Consider the following 18,649-nt stretch of genomic DNA (forward strand, 5'->3'; position numbering starts at 1 on the left):
TGTCGTGTGTGACTGTATTACCAAATGTAGCACCTAAAAAGATATAAGAAGTACTACCAACTGTTTCAATATATCTTCCCCTATGAATATAAGTATTTTTCAAAATTTTAATTTTCTCTGTTAAATTAGTCAATCAAAATTTGATAACTCATCGTACCAACTGATTTGCTTCGATCGATTTGTTAATGCGAATCAATTAAATTACCTCGTACTAAATAATAATGACCTTCATAAAACATTAATACAGTACATAATCACTTTCTTACATCGACTATCTGATCTTTGTTTTCTACGTTCAGTGGAATAAAATTAGATTCGTCGTACAGCTTGCGCGTTGTTGTTATAATATTGAAGCAAAAACTGGAGTCGAGGTGATAATAAGAATGACATTTATTTTAAGACGTTGGTTGTGGAAACACGCGATAAAAAGAGCACTTTTACCGGTGAATCATTTAACGGTGACATCAAATTTCGAAATCCATACATCAAAGTGTAATTATATTGTACTTTTATGAAATACATGTATAGATGTCGCTAAGAAAAATGTAAACAAATAATTTGAACGTGAAATTTAATTGCATTGAAATCATTATTTTTATCGTTGACAAACATTTTTCAGATTTTTTGCATGGGGAATATGAAATGCAGGATCCAAAATCAGAAGCTGATATGTAGGTAAAATTTTTATATTTTATGCATCATTTTATCGAAGTTATGATGTATGAAAACTTATTATACTTAACATAAAATTGAACTCAAATAAAATTTGTTATTTATACTTTCTAGCGTAAATGTAACGTTTATTGACAAGACAGGAAAAAAAATACCCATCAGAGGAAAAGTGGGAGATAATGTATTATATTTGGCTCACAGATATGGGATTGAAATGGAAGGTGCTTGTGAAGCTTCCCTTGCTTGTACCACTTGTCATGTATATGTACATCATGATTATGTAGACAAACTTCCAATAGCTGAAGAAAAAGAGGAGGACTTATTAGATTTAGCACCTTTTTTAAAAGAGAATTCAAGATTAGGTATCTAAAAACAAATTCAACATACTTTATATTCTATATGAATCTTATGAAATATTAATATATAATTTCTGTTTTAAGGTTGTCAAATTATACTAACTAAAGATTTAGATGGTATAGAATTAGAACTGCCACAAGCAACAAGAAATTTTTATGTAGATGGTCACACACCAGCTCCACATTAATACATTATCTGTTTTGTAAATAAGTTATATAAGTAATTAACATATGTACATAGTTTGTTTATACAGTTAGCAAAATACATGTATTTTATCATATATAACATAAATCGAATGTTACATTAATGTTTTTAATAAACAGTAATATAAGAAAACATTACATTTTCAGAAAGTACTTTAATGTATTTCATAAACTTTTAGAGCAACAAACTTGGTTTATATGACATTTTGTCATGGTACAATATATTTATTTCTTATACATTTAGATTATGATACATATCTTTAATTACAATGATACAAGATTTAAACATTTATGATATAATGAATCTCTGAATTAAAATCATATTGATTAACCTTGCAGCATTTACATTATCAGTGAAAATACCCTATAACTTTTTTGTTAATTGTTCATCTTTGAGTGCTGCCAATAATGTGGTACACATTTTCCATTTCTGGCAGGCACTTTTATGAATTTTCTCAGTTTGACTATTTTCACAATAGCTTTATGTGTACATATTTGTTAAACGTGCATACGTTTTCACGTCCATCAGTTCGTATACACGTACACAAATTTACACATTTGTTTATGCATATACATCTGTCTCTGTGTCGATAATTATTATCACCAAAATTGTCATAATTAGTATCATACAAACTACGTTTATTTTTCCTGTTCATTATTCATCACTATAATTATAGACACGTTATAACATCTCAGATCAATCACACCCTACACTCATACTTCGTAATTAAAAGAATTTAAATAGAAGTACATCCATTTGGGCACACTATGTCATACAAAACTACACTTGTGAAGATGATTACATGTGTATTTCTCATTTGGTATGAGTCATCACAACGGACTTATTGAAAAAATAACTTTGTACTTATTTGTAACTAAGAAAAGATCGTGATATACAAAAAGAAATTGTATACATTAAAACTATCAGTGGAATATTTTGAATCGACAAAGATAGATGATTTATTTAATATCGAAATTAAACTATTAATTTCTATGGCAGTAAACAAGTTATTATTTACATAGTTGACAAATTTTTTAAATAAAATTTGTTTAATTCCGTGAATTTTAAGTTTTACAAATTCTTATATAATTTTTTGTAAAAATATTTCCTGATTGGAATCAGGTTTATAATGAACGTATATTAAATTGTACATTACATATATAGAGAGCCCAATTGTATCATTTTTGCACAATATCCCCCTAAGCTCATTCAATGAAAGTGCAAATATAATTATTATTAAAACGAAATTCTGATTAATATTGTTTTGTTGAAGGCAATTTTATTACTCAATGTACTTCATATTTCCATTGAATATACTGGCATTCGTATTTTAATATAATAAAACATATTGCATTCTTTACAATATGATAAGAACCACTTATGAAAACTGAACTTCTATTTAATCAACTACAGCTAAAAATATTTATCTACATAAAAAATAAATATAGCTGTAAAAATAACATTATCTTCACTATTCTCCCAATACAGAAAATAGTGTGATCTATTTGTGTATACATAAATACTTTACTACCTGTTGAATATATAATCTGTAAAAAAAGAATATGGCATTGGATATATTAATATTTATCTAAAGAAGCCATTGCATCTCTATTCTGTGTGCAAATTTTATAGAATATTATTTATAATTGTTCTGCAAATTAAAACTAACAAATATAATTATATATTTAAATTCTAAAAGATAAAATTCTCTTAACATTATTTCATGATAGTTATTTATAAGTAGATAAAAAAAGTTATTGAGCTTAGGGGATAAGTATTAGAAATATTATTAACTATATTCATAAAGTAACTAACTCGCAAAGATAAACATAAAACCGACTATGCTAACACAGTTTTGAAACATTTAGCTATGTCACATAACATTACGAAACGGTAATTAGAATAAAGAATCAAAAAGCATTATTCTAAATTAAATAAAAAGAGAATTAAATATATTGTACATTATACGTGAAATATTCTAAATGTGCTTTTTAAAGAAATTACATCTCTTGTACAAATTTATAAAATCTGTACATACAATGTATAAAATTTCGAGAAAAATGAAATTTAGCGTAAAAAAATTGTTTCAATTTAAAAATGAACTAAAAATACATCCCTATCATTGGACTAGAAACATAGGACATAACAAAATTTATTGAACAATAATATAGATTTGTTGTCTTCCACAATGTTTATATATGTTTCTAAAATATTTCATACTCTTTTTTTTTTAATAACTAAATGTCTGCAGGAAGATTGAATGTTCAGTGAATCAAGTCATTTAGTAATTAATTTATATTGCTATTTTAAAGCTGCATCAGGTTGTACCATCTATTGATTATAAATTGTATTTTAAAAATAATGTAAAAGCTGTCTACTACATTTATAACATGATCATTGGGTCATCTACAGTGTCATCTTAAAAGATTTGATTGAAAATTGTAATTAGATCTTCTGAATTATTATTAGTAGTCATGTATACTGAGCAAACAAAACAGCTATATTCTTATGATACACTTACTTGGTCATAGCATCTTAATAAATTCAGATATAACTTCCTTTCAATTAAAATTTAAATATACAATTCAGATCCATCAAGTGCATGAAACTCTAAAAAGTCATATATTGTGGCTTATAAAACTGACAATAAAGAGAAGAAACATAATTATATTTTACTCTCCTCGTTCTCGAAATAACTAATATAGTACTCCTTTCGCGTTGTCAAAAATCATTACATTTAGAGTAAGAAAATGAGAAACTTTCACATTCTTTCGTAATTTTTTTTCTTAGTAGAGAATAATAATTAAGAATTTAGCATAGATAAACGTAAAATAGACGATAGAAAAGTAATAGTGGAGTTAAGTAAGCAGACGAAAGTGTTGTAGAAGAGCTTAAACAGATTCATAGGTAAAAAACGAAACATTTTGAGCGATGCGAAAAGCGACAGTAAGCAGATTAAGATTTTTGATAAGTAGAACAACGACAACGAACAGGGTGAAGATAGTATGGACTCCATAAATGAATAGGAAATAAATGGACAAATAGGTATTTATATACTTTGTGCTTGTACACGTTTGTAAAACATGTTCAAACGTGATTTGTACTGAATGCGATTATACAATTTCGTCCTGGAAGAACATTGGACTTTTTAATTTCTTTAAATAATATAAAGAAAGAGGAGGACAATTTGTGGCCTTATCACAAAATACTGAAACCAAACGATTCAGTACTCGACACAGAAGCGGGATAAAAAAGATGACCGAGCTAAAACACAAGTTTAATAACATTAGCTAAATAAATAACCAACATAAAAGAATTGGACCTTGAAGTTGCGGCATTGGTACATGCCTTGTACTTGTTTTTGTCGTTAAACGGAAAACTTTATACCAGCGACCTATCCAAATAACAATTTATCGGACCCACCGAGACTGAAGATGTGACGGTTAACAACAAAAAAGTGCATATTTCAGAGAATCAGAGAAAATTCCCACAGTGTAAGCTGACCATTGTCCCTTTAGATATCGCCATATCTATAGGGGGCAATAAGAACATTGAAACGGATATCCAAATCTTCAACTATTCCGGCATAGATAGCAATTGGACCAAGGTGCCGGTGAGAAACATCTTTCTGGCAAACTCATCGATCATATCCTACTTAGTTAGCTTTATGGATAGCAATTTGTGGGCAGGGTGCATAGGATAGCATAGCAGAATAACCTGGCGAGACTAAAATTGGGAAACGACCAGAATTAATAGCTACACCTTCATGCCGGTCATAAATAGTGTGAACATTCCGGGACCTAAGAAAATACTATTGGTACTGTTAGACTGCACCTATCAAAATACATCCTCGTTAGTAAACATTGAAGGAGCACAAATCTCCGTGTTCATCAGGCAAGACGGGTACGCTGCGGCTTCTTTTACCGAGCTGTGGCAGCAATGGTTTACTAATACTAATATCGACAATATGATTAGAGACACTCACTCTGCTCTATTGGAGTTGTGTTCCTACATTGCCGTTGGGGATGTCGGCGGTATGGCAATATCACTAGCGGTTGAGCTGGTATGGTACGTGGAGACCCGGACTGCTGGCAGAATTTGATATCACTACTCAGAGTTACATCACAGACTCGCTCTAGTGATGTTGGACACTAGCGGGCGGCACAATTGACACAAAGAACGGGAAAGTAAAATCTTCAGATGCCCATGTGATTGACATGACTACAGATTCACAGATGGTAACAGATGATCCAGCTACTAGGAAAAAAATGTTTGGGTTTAATTTCGTTAGTTTGACGCCATTACACAGATTCTCCACTGGAATAGTTAGAACACAGCACAAGTACATGTACAAAGATGTTAAAAATAAGGACGGCGTGGATTATCGACAGATCCGTGAAGTGCACGTTGTGTGGTCCGCAGCGACATCGTCCTTCCTGATCTCCTTACTATTAGCAGTTTTTTACAGAAGGCTGTAGAGTACAGGATGATCAACCTGCTCTAAGTGTGTTAGGAGAGTTTTTAACGGGGGACCAATAGGGGCAGCGATGACAGTGGAAACGTCAGTAGCTGCTCAAGCTGCCAAAGACTTGCAAAGAGCAACAAAACACAGACTGGAACCGACACCAGTTATCCGGGTTGACGAGGTGGTGACAGAAAGTGTTGTCACTCAGTGACATAGAACCAAACATGCAGACCATACTTAGCGCATAGACATCGAATCAAGCCAATATCTGATCCGGTTTCGAGCGATATCAAAACTGATATGTCGATTTGTATTGTTTCTCTTGGTATTGGTCTAAGTAAGGATATTAAAAATTTGGTCCATAATGCTAAATAGTATGTTGTCCCTCTTTCCTTCTCCTAAACTAATATTCAAGTGACTTGCATCAATTACCTTTTCGGTTTGAAAAAGATGAGGGAAAGAGAAAGTTAAATTCTGGCTGATAATAAAGAATGTACAATAAGATCGATAATAAGCAGAATTATTGCTAAAAATCAACTGCATCCTTCTTTCAAAAGCATCTTAATTTTCTAAACATTCAAATGGTGTGCAGATCATTCAATTATTGTAGAATACGTAGAATAAAATGATCTATTAATTATTAATAAACTTAGAAAAATAATTAAGAATACACATAGATGTAAATTAGAATTCTCTTAACAATAGAAATATATATGTTACAGGACTATAATACATTATAGAATAGAAATTTCGATTTGTAAACAATCCACTGCATTCTATAAAAAGCAAAAAATCAAATATGCATAAATTTTTCTTCAATATAGGTACATTTTTACAATAATGTAAAACTCATTTTACCATTCAGTTTAATACTGAAAATATATTTCAATCTACGGTAAGCCTCAAACTAATAATATATGTGTATTATTAAAGATTCTTAAACTTATCTTCATTGTGCATGAAGTAACAATAAGATTGATCGTACTGAAAGTACCATGCTAGTAAATACTGATATTATTTAGCATTTAACATTATGCCAACATAGTAGCATAAGAAATTCCATTTAACGGACAAATGACTATATAAATATTAATGATATTTTAAAAATAGAAAGAGCACAATACAAAGGTACCTTAAAAACAAAGTTGCAATAGATAACAACAAAAAATTATTCACTACATACAAACATTCACCGTCATTCCTGAATGACTGTATATGATTTCTTTGAATAACATGATACAATTTTTAACATCAATTTTGATACTTATTTGTGAATGTGCAACTAGCTTTTTCAACCAGTTTTACTAATTACTGAAACGATTAAATCCTTCATCTTTGCCTGTCAAATACCTAAGGATAAAAGATAAACATACATTTTGTATATAATTTGTAATTGAAACAAATTAACTCAATTTTTTCTAAAAAAAATTATATAAAAGAGTATAGTACAAATATTGTCGACACTGGGTTAGAATATAAAGATATAAAAACTTTCATCAAAAAAATGAAAGAGAATCCAAATAATACATTTTATAGTGACAAAATTTCATCACTTTAAATTTTACAAAAAAAAAAAAAAATAAAAAAAAAATACAAGAAAAATGAATAAATAATATCTTTAATTTACATATGATAAAATAAAAATTTCTATAATCGTGTAGCAAATAGTTGTTTTTCTGTTGTAAAAATCTTCACACAAAGCAGAAACTAACTTCGAAACTAGAAATAAACAATTTTACATGTTTTATTTCTTCAATGAATTCTCACAGTGTGCACCATGTATCACAAATAGTTGGTCAGTCCAGATACTGTTATTATGGACCAATCATTCAGAGTATACTAAATGAAGTTCATTCTCAAATTGTTTAATGTACACATGTGACTAAATAATGCATTTTGCTAATAAAATATACAAAATGTATGGAATATACATGGTATTAGGACTAAATGCATTAATTTGTGCTCGTATTTTTTTCGGTCTTTTGCTGTTTTTTTAACAAATTATTTCAGAGATGACGTTGATGGATAAGTGCATGTACTGGAAGCCGTCTGCCCCTTTGATACCTCTGACAACGACCCATACTCAAATCATGACATTCGTATACATTGGCTACAGCACCACGTGACGAAGAAAAGTTAGCTGATTCAACCAAGTATGAAGCAGAGATATCAAAGGGTTCCTCCAGTTATTCCATCGGATGGTGACGTCCTCCACACATTCCGCAGGACGTGCCACACCAATGTACAGCTCTGAGTGGAGGATAAATCCACAAGCAAGGAACGATCAGTGAAAATAATGCCAAACCAAACCACCTGCGTCCACATCCTTCTTCTGTGCTACAACTGCACAATTTAATGTTCATTTATAATGTATTCTTAATTATCTACTAGTAACATTCCCAAAAATAAACAGTAACGATTTAATTATCAATCAAATGTTGAATACATTATAAATATCAAGAACCTGTATTTTGAACTCTCTTTACTATAAAGCTGAGGAAATAGCTTCAACGAATTAAATAAAATTAATTAAAAAATCAGTTTGTATATTTTACTCACCTGCAAGGATTCTGGGAAAAATCACCGTCAGCATCACTCATACAGTGGTACAACATGCCCTGAGCACACGAGAGACACGAAATTTTTGCGATTCCACGTTTAATAGGATCAGGAGCGTATTCACAAGATCCTCTAGGATTGTTCTGTTCTGTATACAGCTCTTGGCAATGTTTACATTGTAATCGAACATTACGTTTCATAGTATTTTTAGCAGGTTGAGATACTATAATATCCGGCTTCTTCAATGAACTGCCGGTATTATGTCTATCTAATCGATCTCCTTTATGATCATCAATAATGGGATATAAATATTCATGATTAAGCGATGTGAGCTGCACATAAGGATAGTTATCTGATCCAACATCTGCAGTCGATGCCAAAGGATGTTGCGATGGCGGTACTTTTATAGATGATCCACCACCAATGTAATGAATAGATTTGTGCGAATCAGGAATATCTGAACTCTGGGAATGATAATTGGGCACTCGAACTATGCCGTGAGGTGTATCAGATGATGGACGTGGTTCTGGTGGTTCCACAGGTAAGTTCAAAGTCTATAAAATGAATTTAATTTTATTTGTGTTATTTATATTCTTTTTACCTTTATTTAATACATACCATGAAAACATCCTCATCACCAGCATCTAATGTATTACCGCATAATGTTGAATTTGCCAACCCTACATCATAAAAAAAATTTTATCAGATAATTACACGCAACAAGAGGTTCATGATTCTATGACGAAATACATATTTAAAAAAGTCTAGCATTCTTACCATTTGCACATTCCATAAAAAGTAGCAGCAAAATGATAAGTAAATTATTGGAACGTAAAGAGAAGTTAATAAAAAATAATTATTTTATGCTATTATTGCTTAATTTAAGGAAATGAAAGATGATATGACTAAAATAATGATCTACCTTCTAATAATTCTTCAACAGCTGTACGAACACCTTTATCAAAAGCTCTTGCATCTGCAGCTGTTTGAAATGTCAGTCCAAACCTTTTCTCTCCTGTCCTCCAGTGATGAAAAGTTGGCATTACCTTATTGTATTCAAAATCTTTTTTAATTGTACAGCTAAGAACAACCTGTAAGAAAATAACACTATCGAAACGACTGACTAAACTATAAGAAGCAACATTAAAATAATTATTCAGAATGGGAAGCACCTCACCAAATTCGATGACTTTCAAACGCATTATAAAACTCGATATTCTGAACAAGTTTTTCTTATACATATAATCTTCGTTCGGTTTTAGTTTCCGAGATATTTGGAAAATTCTGTCGATACTATACTATACAAAACAATAGAGTTAGGTTAAGTTAGGTTAGGTTAACGAGAAGAAAACTAGCCAAACTCTAAATCATCTCATAAAAGCTAATACTACCAAACAGTATTAGTTTTTACGAATTAGTTTAAAGTTGGGTTACATTTTTTGTCGTCGCCAAGCGGAGGACCGCTTGCAGCCCAGAGCAAGTGTAACACAGAATTTTACAAATATCTCGAAAACTAAATCGATTGTGAACCGCTGATGTGTTTATAAAAACAGTAGATAAGCGGCCGCCAGCACTCTCGCACACCCTGCCGCGACTGCGTACGTATAAGTCAAATTTAACGTAGCGATACAAACAGAATTTTGCAAATATCTCGGAAATTAAAATCGAGCGAAGGTTATATGTATAAAAAAGATTTGTTCAGAATGTCAAGTTCTATAACACATTTGACAATATCGAAATTGATAAGACACCTCCTACACTGAATAATTATCCACATTAACATTAATAATAAATATTTTGAGCACTTGTGAATGGATTTTTAGCACTGTTCTTTTAAAGCAAATATTTTGAACTTTATACTAAACTTAATTGAATAAGTTCAATTAAAATCAATAAACATAAAAAAAAATAAGTGTAAAGAATAATTTGTGCCATTCAAAAACTGTAATAATTCTAACAATTCAAGCTATACAAAGGCTACAATGATTTTCCTTTTTAAATAAAAGTTTAATTGTCTGAGACTGAATTTTCCCTCCAAGACAGTCTTAGATGATTTCCAGAGTAGTTTCTTAATGATGTAATGTCTTCAAATGCGATGAGTGTAATTTGCAGACAATACTCTGCAAGATACCACATAAAAAATCCATTTTTACTATGTGTGGGTTTATGATGCATCAATTGCCATTGAGAGCAATACAGTTAGACTGTCTTCATGGGGAAGAGACTGATATTTTTTAGCCAACCCTGAATGTTTAGGAAATACATACAACCCACAAAAGCATGAAGGACAGTCTCAAAAATGGCATTGTCTCGTGTTGTCTACAACATAAACCCAGTGAAATGCTCTTATATAAACTTTAACAATAATTATGTATATTACTGATTGATCTGTGATCCGTTTTCCATAAATAAGATACTCGTGCCTCTTCTTAGTTGCACCAGGCGGGGAACTGCTCGAAGATCCATGACTTTGGGAAGTAGCAACAGCTGTAGTTGATACAGAGTGCGTAGAGTTGGTAATAGAGGGTATGACAGTCGAAGTAGAAATACCAGATCCATTGGTATTATTAGACTGATGCCCACCCGAAGAAGTAGCTCTTCGTCTAACCGAAACATTTGCTAAACCACCACCACTTAAAGGAACCCAACCACCGGAACTATCGTCCCTTGTCATTACCTGGGCACGTACCCTCACCAGATAGTTACCACTGAAAGTGAAATGTCAAAGAATTAATATTATAAATTGACAAATGTCAATCCAATATTATATTTTTAGTAGCAACATACTTATTAAACTATTTAAGAAACTATTTAAGAAGATGATGCATATTGTTATTTGATGCGGAAACTCATCAAACATTTTTTATTGCGAGAAAAATCAATAAAATATTTTAATATCAAACAAACATTGCATACTTATATATATGAATGAAATGAAACATATATATGAGAAATAAAATTTTATGAACGATTTCACGCTTAGCAAGAAACTTTAAAATCGACGTAGCGTAAAAATTGTATCAATAATTGTCTAAAAACGCGCAAGACCGATATGTACGTGAAGCCAAAGAATCCCTGTTATACACAACGAGATAGCAGATGTTACGCGCTGACATCGATTTAATGAATGAACGGTCACCCTTACACGAACACAGGATAACACACCAACACTCCAACCGAAATCATACGTTACATGTGTAAATTTTTACAGACGCCCAAAGAGCGTGACACATCTCGTAGAGGGAGAGAATTATTTCGGGGGTTGAGGAAAATTCGAGAGACGTGAAACGTGTTGACTGATACATGTAGAAAATGTTGACAGGAGAAGAGGTAGGGACGAGATCGGACAGAACTGTCAGGTACAGCATTACAAACGTGATATCGAAGAGAGCGAAGGAGTTAAGCCATAGGCACGGACATTTCAGGTTTCGGGACGGAACAATCGCCGGAAAGTATTACAGGCATTACAATATTACTTACTCCTCTGACGCCTCTGTCATGGTTCGAACTGTCGAAGCCTTTACTCAATGCCCACCTTTTCCCACACTTCACCATTTTCGTTGCATTGAAAAGACATTCGGCCGCGATTCTGTTTATGGAGCTTTTTTAGGCTAGTGCCAACCACAGGAAGCGCCCCAGTCCTCCTCCCTCTCGCATTCCCCGTAGAGTTCATCCCCACGCCCGACTCGAACCCACAGTCCACGCCTGCTCCCTTTAGCTTTACCGACCGTCGCTTTCGTTTCGAAAACATCTTTTTTTCTGCATATTATCTACGAAACTTTCGTAAATTGACACACCGATCATTCTATCCGTATATAATCGTACCGCGTAATCTCTTTGATCACGATTTTCGGCTAAAATCACGGAAAAAATAGCGAGCGAAACTCGCGCACCGACGTTCATGCCACGAGCCTGACTGACTATACGGTAGCTATCGACTCTTTTACAATGAAAGCTACCGGGCTGCGCAACAGGATTCATTCATCGATGCTACCCATACAGCCTTGTTAATAATTAAGCGCGCTACGTCTCTATGGCGGACAATGCACATAGCAGCTACTCGTAATCCTGCAAAATTATTTAATCGAATCATTGTTTAAAATAATATTATATATTTTATTTAGAAAGAAAATCATTTTTTATACAAATTAGTATATAATCTAATTATATGATTTTCTTATAAGTATTGAATACTCGGTTTCTAATTCGTTATCGAAGTACGCTATTTAGAAAAACGTGTCTTATACACTAATTTATTATAAAACATAGTTGTCTATTTCAAATGTATTTTTACAACTCTCCTTACTCTCTGTTTTATATATTTATGTAGTTATAAATTTTTATGTGAATACTAAGAATTTCATATTTATTAGATTATATTTATTTTATTATTTCAGATGCGTGTGATTAATTAACATGGATATACAATTTGCTAACGTACTTAGTGGATGTTTGGTTATTTATTCAGTATTTTATAGAAGCAGTATTGACTTTATTATTTCTATCGGCTCGTGTATCCTTATTTAAACATGTCCCTGAACGTGGAGCATACATTTTACGGTACATTTATTCGGCCGATATTAAGTTGTAATTATGGATCGATAATAGCGCAAATTTTTATTAAAAATAAACTATACTGGTTCGTTTTAAAACGGTAAATATTCTGTTATATATACGTAAGGCTACAAATAAAATCGTGCTACATATTATAATTATTTAAATCGTTACAGTTTTCGTAAGTAAAAATTAAAAGAACGAACGAATAATTTTAAATGCTCGTACGCCTAATAAAATAATAAAATAATTCAAACGATAATAACTCTTAAAACAATGAAAAGAAGAAAAACGTGAAACAACAATATTTATTTATATCTTATGTTTGTTTATTGGATAATTGATCCTTTAAAATTATATTCAATTAATTAGTTTTCAAAGGTGAAACTTATAAACAATTTAGATAAATATATCATAAAATATTGTTTACATTACAATTGAAAGATGGTGAAATTTTAATAACAATTTTAAACACTGTTTTTATAAAATTTGCCAAGTATGATTCGTAATCGATAAGTGTTGACCATGAACATTAATATATTGCTTCATTCTTATCCTCCCACGCATAGAAAGAAACATTGATCCATATTTTTCTTCGACTAGGTCATTTCCTATCTACATACACGTTTTGCATATCATGTGTATTGTATTTCATATATTTTAATACGAAAATATGCTAGTGAAATTGTTTGAATATATTCAATGGAAAATAGGTATAGTGAGATGTAAATACATCAGGGGTTGAAGATGGTATCACACTTGAGCGTTAAAGTCAAAGTGTTCTGCATAATTTTTGGACAACAGCAGATTAAGAATCAGGATATATCGAAAGGTGCAAATGTTACGAACCTGTGTAGCCATGTGCGTTTCTATGATTAGTGACAAAAAGAACATATTTTATGGTTTATACTTCCAAAAATACCTCTTTGCATACCCGCTTGTATAAGCTACAAATATTTCATATACACTATATGACATATATTATATTTAATATATAAAAATTTATATTTCTACCAGGTTTCATTATGTTCCCATAAGTATACATCTTACCATAAGTATCTCCAGTTATTATTACAAAATTTCCACTATAATTCTAGACTTATTAAAAGTTTGTTCTTAGCAAATCAAATAGCTGTATACATAGGGAAATTTGAAGCCATAACCGAGGAAGAAAATTACTTGTAACCCATAAGCAGTTATCCTCAAATCGACGAAACTCGGCAAAAGATTTTTAAAGAAAACATATATGTAAATAATAATCATCAGTGTATAAACAGTGACTGGTTATACACTGATGTCTGCAAAAAATTATATTAAATATGAGCATGTAATAACTAAAATAAATACAATTTTAATGGATGAATATAAAACAGAATATACCAAAATCTGGAAATAATTAAAAAGCGGTCTGAAATTATTTATTGTTGAAACAATTAATTTGACAATAATATGGCTGGCAATTTTTGGCAAAGTTCACATCAGTAAGACACATTCATAAAATTCAACTTCACGACTTCATTACATACAACAATCAAATACTTTATATTTTTAGTCAACAATGGCTTTTAGATAAACAAGATTTAGTACGGGAACGACAACATGATCTTTCGCTTTTGACGGAAGAAGAATATCAAAAACTGTTCATATTTTTCTCAAATCGTAAGTTAAACGTCCCATCTATCAATTAATCGAATAATATAATTAATATATGTTATCAATATACTTAACATTATTATTATGAAATTCAATTTATGACTTTCTTAATCACGACTAAAATGTAACTATATGTAATGTTTATATGCGCGTTCAAGCAAACAATGCGAAAGTCTTTGATATTTTTTTTAGTGATACAAGTGTTAGGTGAACAATTAAAACTAAGGCAACAAGTTATAGCTACAGCAACTGTTTATTTTAAAAGATTTTATGCCCGCAATAGTTTGAAATGTATAGATCCCTTGTTATTAGCACCTACATCAGTTTTTTTGGCTTCCAAAGTAGAAGAATTTGGAGTTATTTCTAATACCAGGTTAATCACAACTTGCCAAACTGTAGGTATGTAATTAATTATTCTATTTAGTGAATTAAGAAGAAATAAATACACTAATTTATGTGATATTATTTTTACAGTAAAAAATAAATTCAATTATGCCTATTCGCAAGAATTTCCTTATCGTACAAATCATATTTTGGAATGTGAATTTTATCTTTTGGAACATTTAGATTGTTGTTTAATAGTATATCAACCATATCGTCCATTGTTGACTCTTATTCAAGATGTTGGCCCAGATGATCAATTATTATCACTTGCATGGCGTATAATTAATGATAGTTTACGAACAGATGTTTGTCTATTATATCCACCATATCAAATAGCTATTGGTATGACAATATAAATAAATAATTTAAACTTTCTTGTGTACAAAGATCATATGTTATATTAATGGATATATTTATAGGATGTTTACAAATAGCTTGTGTTGTACTACAAAAAGATCTGAAATCTTGGTTTGCTGAACTAAACGCTGATATGGAAAAAATTCAAGAAATTGCACGTTATATCATTAATTTATATGAACTATGGAAAACATATGATGAGAAAAAAGAAATTCAAAGTTTATTGTCTAAAATGCCAAAACCAAAAGCAGCACCACAGCGCTGACATCAAGCTCTATTATCCTCCAATATTTGGGATTGATATTAAAATATCCTATAACAAAGACATTTTTATTTTACTGAATATGTTTATACTAGTGATAAATTGATACAATTTATAATTAAGCAATTTTATAGTAATAATATAATTTTGTTTTTCACATCATTTTTAATTAAGCAATCTATTGTAAAAAAATTTTAAATACATTGTATATTTTATGTATTTAGGATAAAATTTTCTAAATTGATTTCATTAATCTGAAAATAAATATAAAAACATAATTTATTTATCATGTATAAGTTGGAAAAATTTATAGTTATATAATTAAAATAAAAAATTATTTTCCTTTCCAAATACATTACAACACACTTATTTTCTTAACAATTCACTTTACTTTCGACAAAAGTATATTTATTAGCGACGGCAACATTAAGTTGAACTATAACGCCTTGTTGATCTATAACATTATATTTCATAATCACTTATATTACATATCTTAAAATTGAAAAAATACAATGTAATATTAAAGACGAAATTGTACTAGAAAGTATTTGTTAGTGATCATATTTCAATATTTTTCTTAGGTATTCGCGTTCCACTAACCGGAGCCTTTAGAATATCGTTTCCAAAACTTTTTTACATCATCATGGCCCGCTTTTGTAACAACCATAGTTCGTTTTCTAAATAAATGAAATATTAAATAATGTACACATTTATATACATTTTTAAATTTATTATGTTTTGGAAAAAGTAAAATAAAAATATTCAATTTGAGAAACGTACCTTTCACTTTGCCAAATTAATACTCCAGTAGAAAGAGCATGATCTCTAAGCACTTCAAAATCAGTTTGGGAAAGAAACTGACTATATAAAACTCCTTCGCTAAATATAAATCTGTTTCTCTCATTCTCCCATAATTTAATTTGATCTACTATAGTAGGCGGTAAAACTGGAGGACCTACCTCTATCATTTTACTGTGAGCATGTTGCTGCAAATAACTGTTGATATAGCAAAATGCAAATTAACTATTTTCTTTTATACCATGGAACAGTACACAAATAAAAATTACTTTATGTGACATACCCTACAATTTGCACAGCAGTAATTCCACTCTTTAAAGCTTGACGTACGGAATCTCTTGTTAATATTGATACAACTAAATTTGGAAACCTAGAAACAAACATTCTTGCAAATATTGTAATACAATTATGAAATGATGTGAAATATTTAAACATTTTTACATCATACCTGTATAACATTTCACAAAATAAACCGAGTAAGGCAACTTGCAAATTTGAATTAGTATAAGCATATACTCTGTAATTTGTTTCAACAACAATATAACCCTCTTTCTCTGGGTCTCTAGATAGTGGCTTGTTTTGTCCAGTAGCAATATTTAATGCTAATCGTGTAGGATAAAATCTAAAGGTAAATATAAAATATATTGGTTTTGTTGGTATCAGATTACTCGATATATTCTATTGAAATCATATACTACTTTACCGCCCAGCTTTACGTTTTCGTTGATAAACAAGTCCAAATTCTCGTAAATGTTGTAAAAATGTTAATAAACCTTCGGACATTCCTTCTGTACTATAATCTTTACCGAGTGTTGAAAAATTTAGTTGAAAGAGAAAAGTAAGGCACTCGACTAAATCGAGTCCTCTTGCTTCTATTGTATCCAAGTATTGTAAAATAAAATACCACACCTGCAATAAATTTTTTAAATAACGAAAGTCAAATAAAAATGCATGCTTCTGGAAACAAAGGTTGCAGCATGGAGTTGGCTGCTTTTGAAACCTCCAAATGGAGAATTATTTTATTTTATACAATTACTATGTTACAACTAGGAGAAAAATAATACAAAGAACCATTAGTTATTTATATTTAAATACCTGCGATGCAGTTTCTAATAGCAAAAATTGAAAACCAGCTTGTGTAATAACTGGACTTCCATCAGCTTCGTCTCGTTTCATTAAACCAGCATGTAAAAGAATTCTAACAGCATCAGCTGATATACCTTCTTGCTGCTGCGAACCGACCATATAATGTAAAACACATTCCCATCTTTCTAATGCATACGAATCTAGAAATGTAACGTCTCTAGGTTTATTATCAGTTTCCATTTGATTTGACATTGTCCATGGTTTTCCACCTCCCAGTAGAACAATTTTCAAGTTCTTTTTAAATGTAGTATTTAAAATCCAACCAGGTAATCCTCCTGGTATAGATGCTTCTTTCCATACATTTAATTCGTTTAATATCGAAACTACCTTTTGATGCTCTTCAAAATGAAGCTTAGAACACCAAGAAGCAATAACTGCTTGAGGCACTGGTTGTTCAACAAACAACAATCGCATAACATAATGTTTTGCTATAACAGGCAATTCACGAAACACAGCTAAACAAATTGGCGGGTTATGATACAATTTGTTCAATACATCGGCTGGTCGTGATTTCAAATACTCTTGAAGATTTTTGCATTGCAATCCGGTGGGTCGTAACAAATTCTTTCCAGTTATCGTATTTGACATAATTTTGTATATTTAATAATAGATCATGTATAACATCGAGCAATTTTCGTAGTTGTATTTAAATTATTATAATCAATGAAATACCTTTTATTTGTATTTAACTTTTTCTTACAAATAATAATATAAATTATCTGAACGAATTCTGTGTGTAATATTACATGTTAAGTAAATATTACACTGTACACGATATTTACAAAGGTAATTCTTAAACTTTCATTCCTCGATCGTTCAACGCATTCGCGGCACTTGCCACTATACTACTCAACTCAATTATTTAATACCCAATATATAGTAAGAGCATCACCATAGTTCATAAAACATATAGAAGATATACACAGGTTCATTTTTGTGTGTTAGCTACTAAATACAAAAACAATATTAATTCAGTTTCTTTTTCTCAATAATGGAAGATGAACAAAATAAATTCATTCTACATTTTCGATTTGGTTTTGTATAAAAAATTACTTACTTCCCAGTTGTATTACGATTACTGAGGTATCCTGTATGTATATGGTAGAATTCAAGCCAAGTGCATTAAAGAAAAGGATTTGGAACTATTAATTAATCTTATAGATCAAAAATCCGCTATATGGAATAAATCAAAAGAAAATAATTATGTACATACAAAAAGGATACATACAGGTTGTTCG

The 18,649-nt window shown here is 30.7% G+C and overlaps 4 protein-coding genes across 7 annotated transcripts; 2 read left to right on the forward strand and 2 right to left on the reverse strand.

Annotated features, from left to right (window-relative positions):
* Positions 1–116: 116 nt before the first annotated feature.
* Positions 117–1,360, forward strand: Fdx1 (Adrenodoxin-like protein 1, mitochondrial Ferredoxin 1). Its single transcript, XM_076767506.1, has 4 exons — positions 117–492; positions 620–671; positions 787–1,034; positions 1,113–1,360. Exons 1-4 carry the CDS (start codon positions 384–386, stop codon positions 1,214–1,216), a joined length of 513 nt encoding a protein of 170 aa, XP_076623621.1. The 5' UTR covers positions 117–383; the 3' UTR covers positions 1,217–1,360.
* On the reverse strand, positions 1,284–12,180 carry Spred (Sprouty-related protein with EVH-1 domain). Of its 3 annotated transcripts, none has more exons than XM_076767492.1 (6): positions 11,738–12,180; positions 10,638–10,965; positions 9,180–9,348; positions 8,876–8,901; positions 8,258–8,811; positions 1,284–8,041 (listed from the first exon to the last, which is right to left on the reverse strand). In XM_076767492.1, the coding sequence occupies exons 1-6, from the start codon at positions 11,755–11,757 to the stop codon at positions 7,885–7,887; spliced, it is 1,254 nt and encodes a 417-aa protein (XP_076623607.1). In that variant the 5' UTR covers positions 11,758–12,180; the 3' UTR covers positions 1,284–7,884. The 3 variants fall into 3 exon arrangements, with proteins under 3 accessions (XP_076623607.1, XP_076623606.1, XP_076623608.1); XM_076767491.1 differs by having other exon boundaries at positions 8,876–8,937; XM_076767493.1 differs by lacking the exon at positions 11,738–12,180 and adding an exon at positions 11,045–11,379 and having other exon boundaries at positions 8,876–8,937.
* Positions 12,181–13,885: 1,705 nt separating this feature from the next.
* Cycc (cyclin C) lies at positions 13,886–15,749 on the forward strand. Its single transcript, XM_076766783.1, has 5 exons — positions 13,886–14,292; positions 14,364–14,470; positions 14,657–14,863; positions 14,939–15,190; positions 15,268–15,749. Exons 1-5 carry the CDS (start codon positions 14,261–14,263, stop codon positions 15,468–15,470), a joined length of 801 nt encoding a protein of 266 aa, XP_076622898.1. The 5' UTR covers positions 13,886–14,260; the 3' UTR covers positions 15,471–15,749.
* Positions 15,750–15,913: 164 nt separating this feature from the next.
* Mrn (general transcription factor IIH subunit 4 marionette) lies at positions 15,914–18,254 on the reverse strand. 2 transcript variants are annotated; one of them, XM_076766780.1, is made up of 6 exons: positions 17,361–18,254; positions 16,969–17,174; positions 16,714–16,887; positions 16,549–16,635; positions 16,248–16,463; positions 15,914–16,144 (listed from the first exon to the last, which is right to left on the reverse strand). In XM_076766780.1, the coding sequence occupies exons 1-6, from the start codon at positions 17,997–17,999 to the stop codon at positions 16,063–16,065; spliced, it is 1,404 nt and encodes a 467-aa protein (XP_076622895.1). In that variant the 5' UTR covers positions 18,000–18,254; the 3' UTR covers positions 15,914–16,062. The 2 variants fall into 2 exon arrangements, with proteins under 2 accessions (XP_076622895.1, XP_076622897.1); XM_076766782.1 differs by lacking the exon at positions 15,914–16,144 and having other exon boundaries at positions 16,290–16,453.
* Positions 18,255–18,649: the final 395 nt, after the last annotated feature.

This window comes from Colletes latitarsis, chromosome 6 (assembly GCF_051014445.1).
Source record: "Colletes latitarsis isolate SP2378_abdomen chromosome 6, iyColLati1, whole genome shotgun sequence".
Lineage (NCBI taxonomy): Eukaryota > Metazoa > Arthropoda > Insecta > Hymenoptera > Colletidae > Colletes > Colletes latitarsis.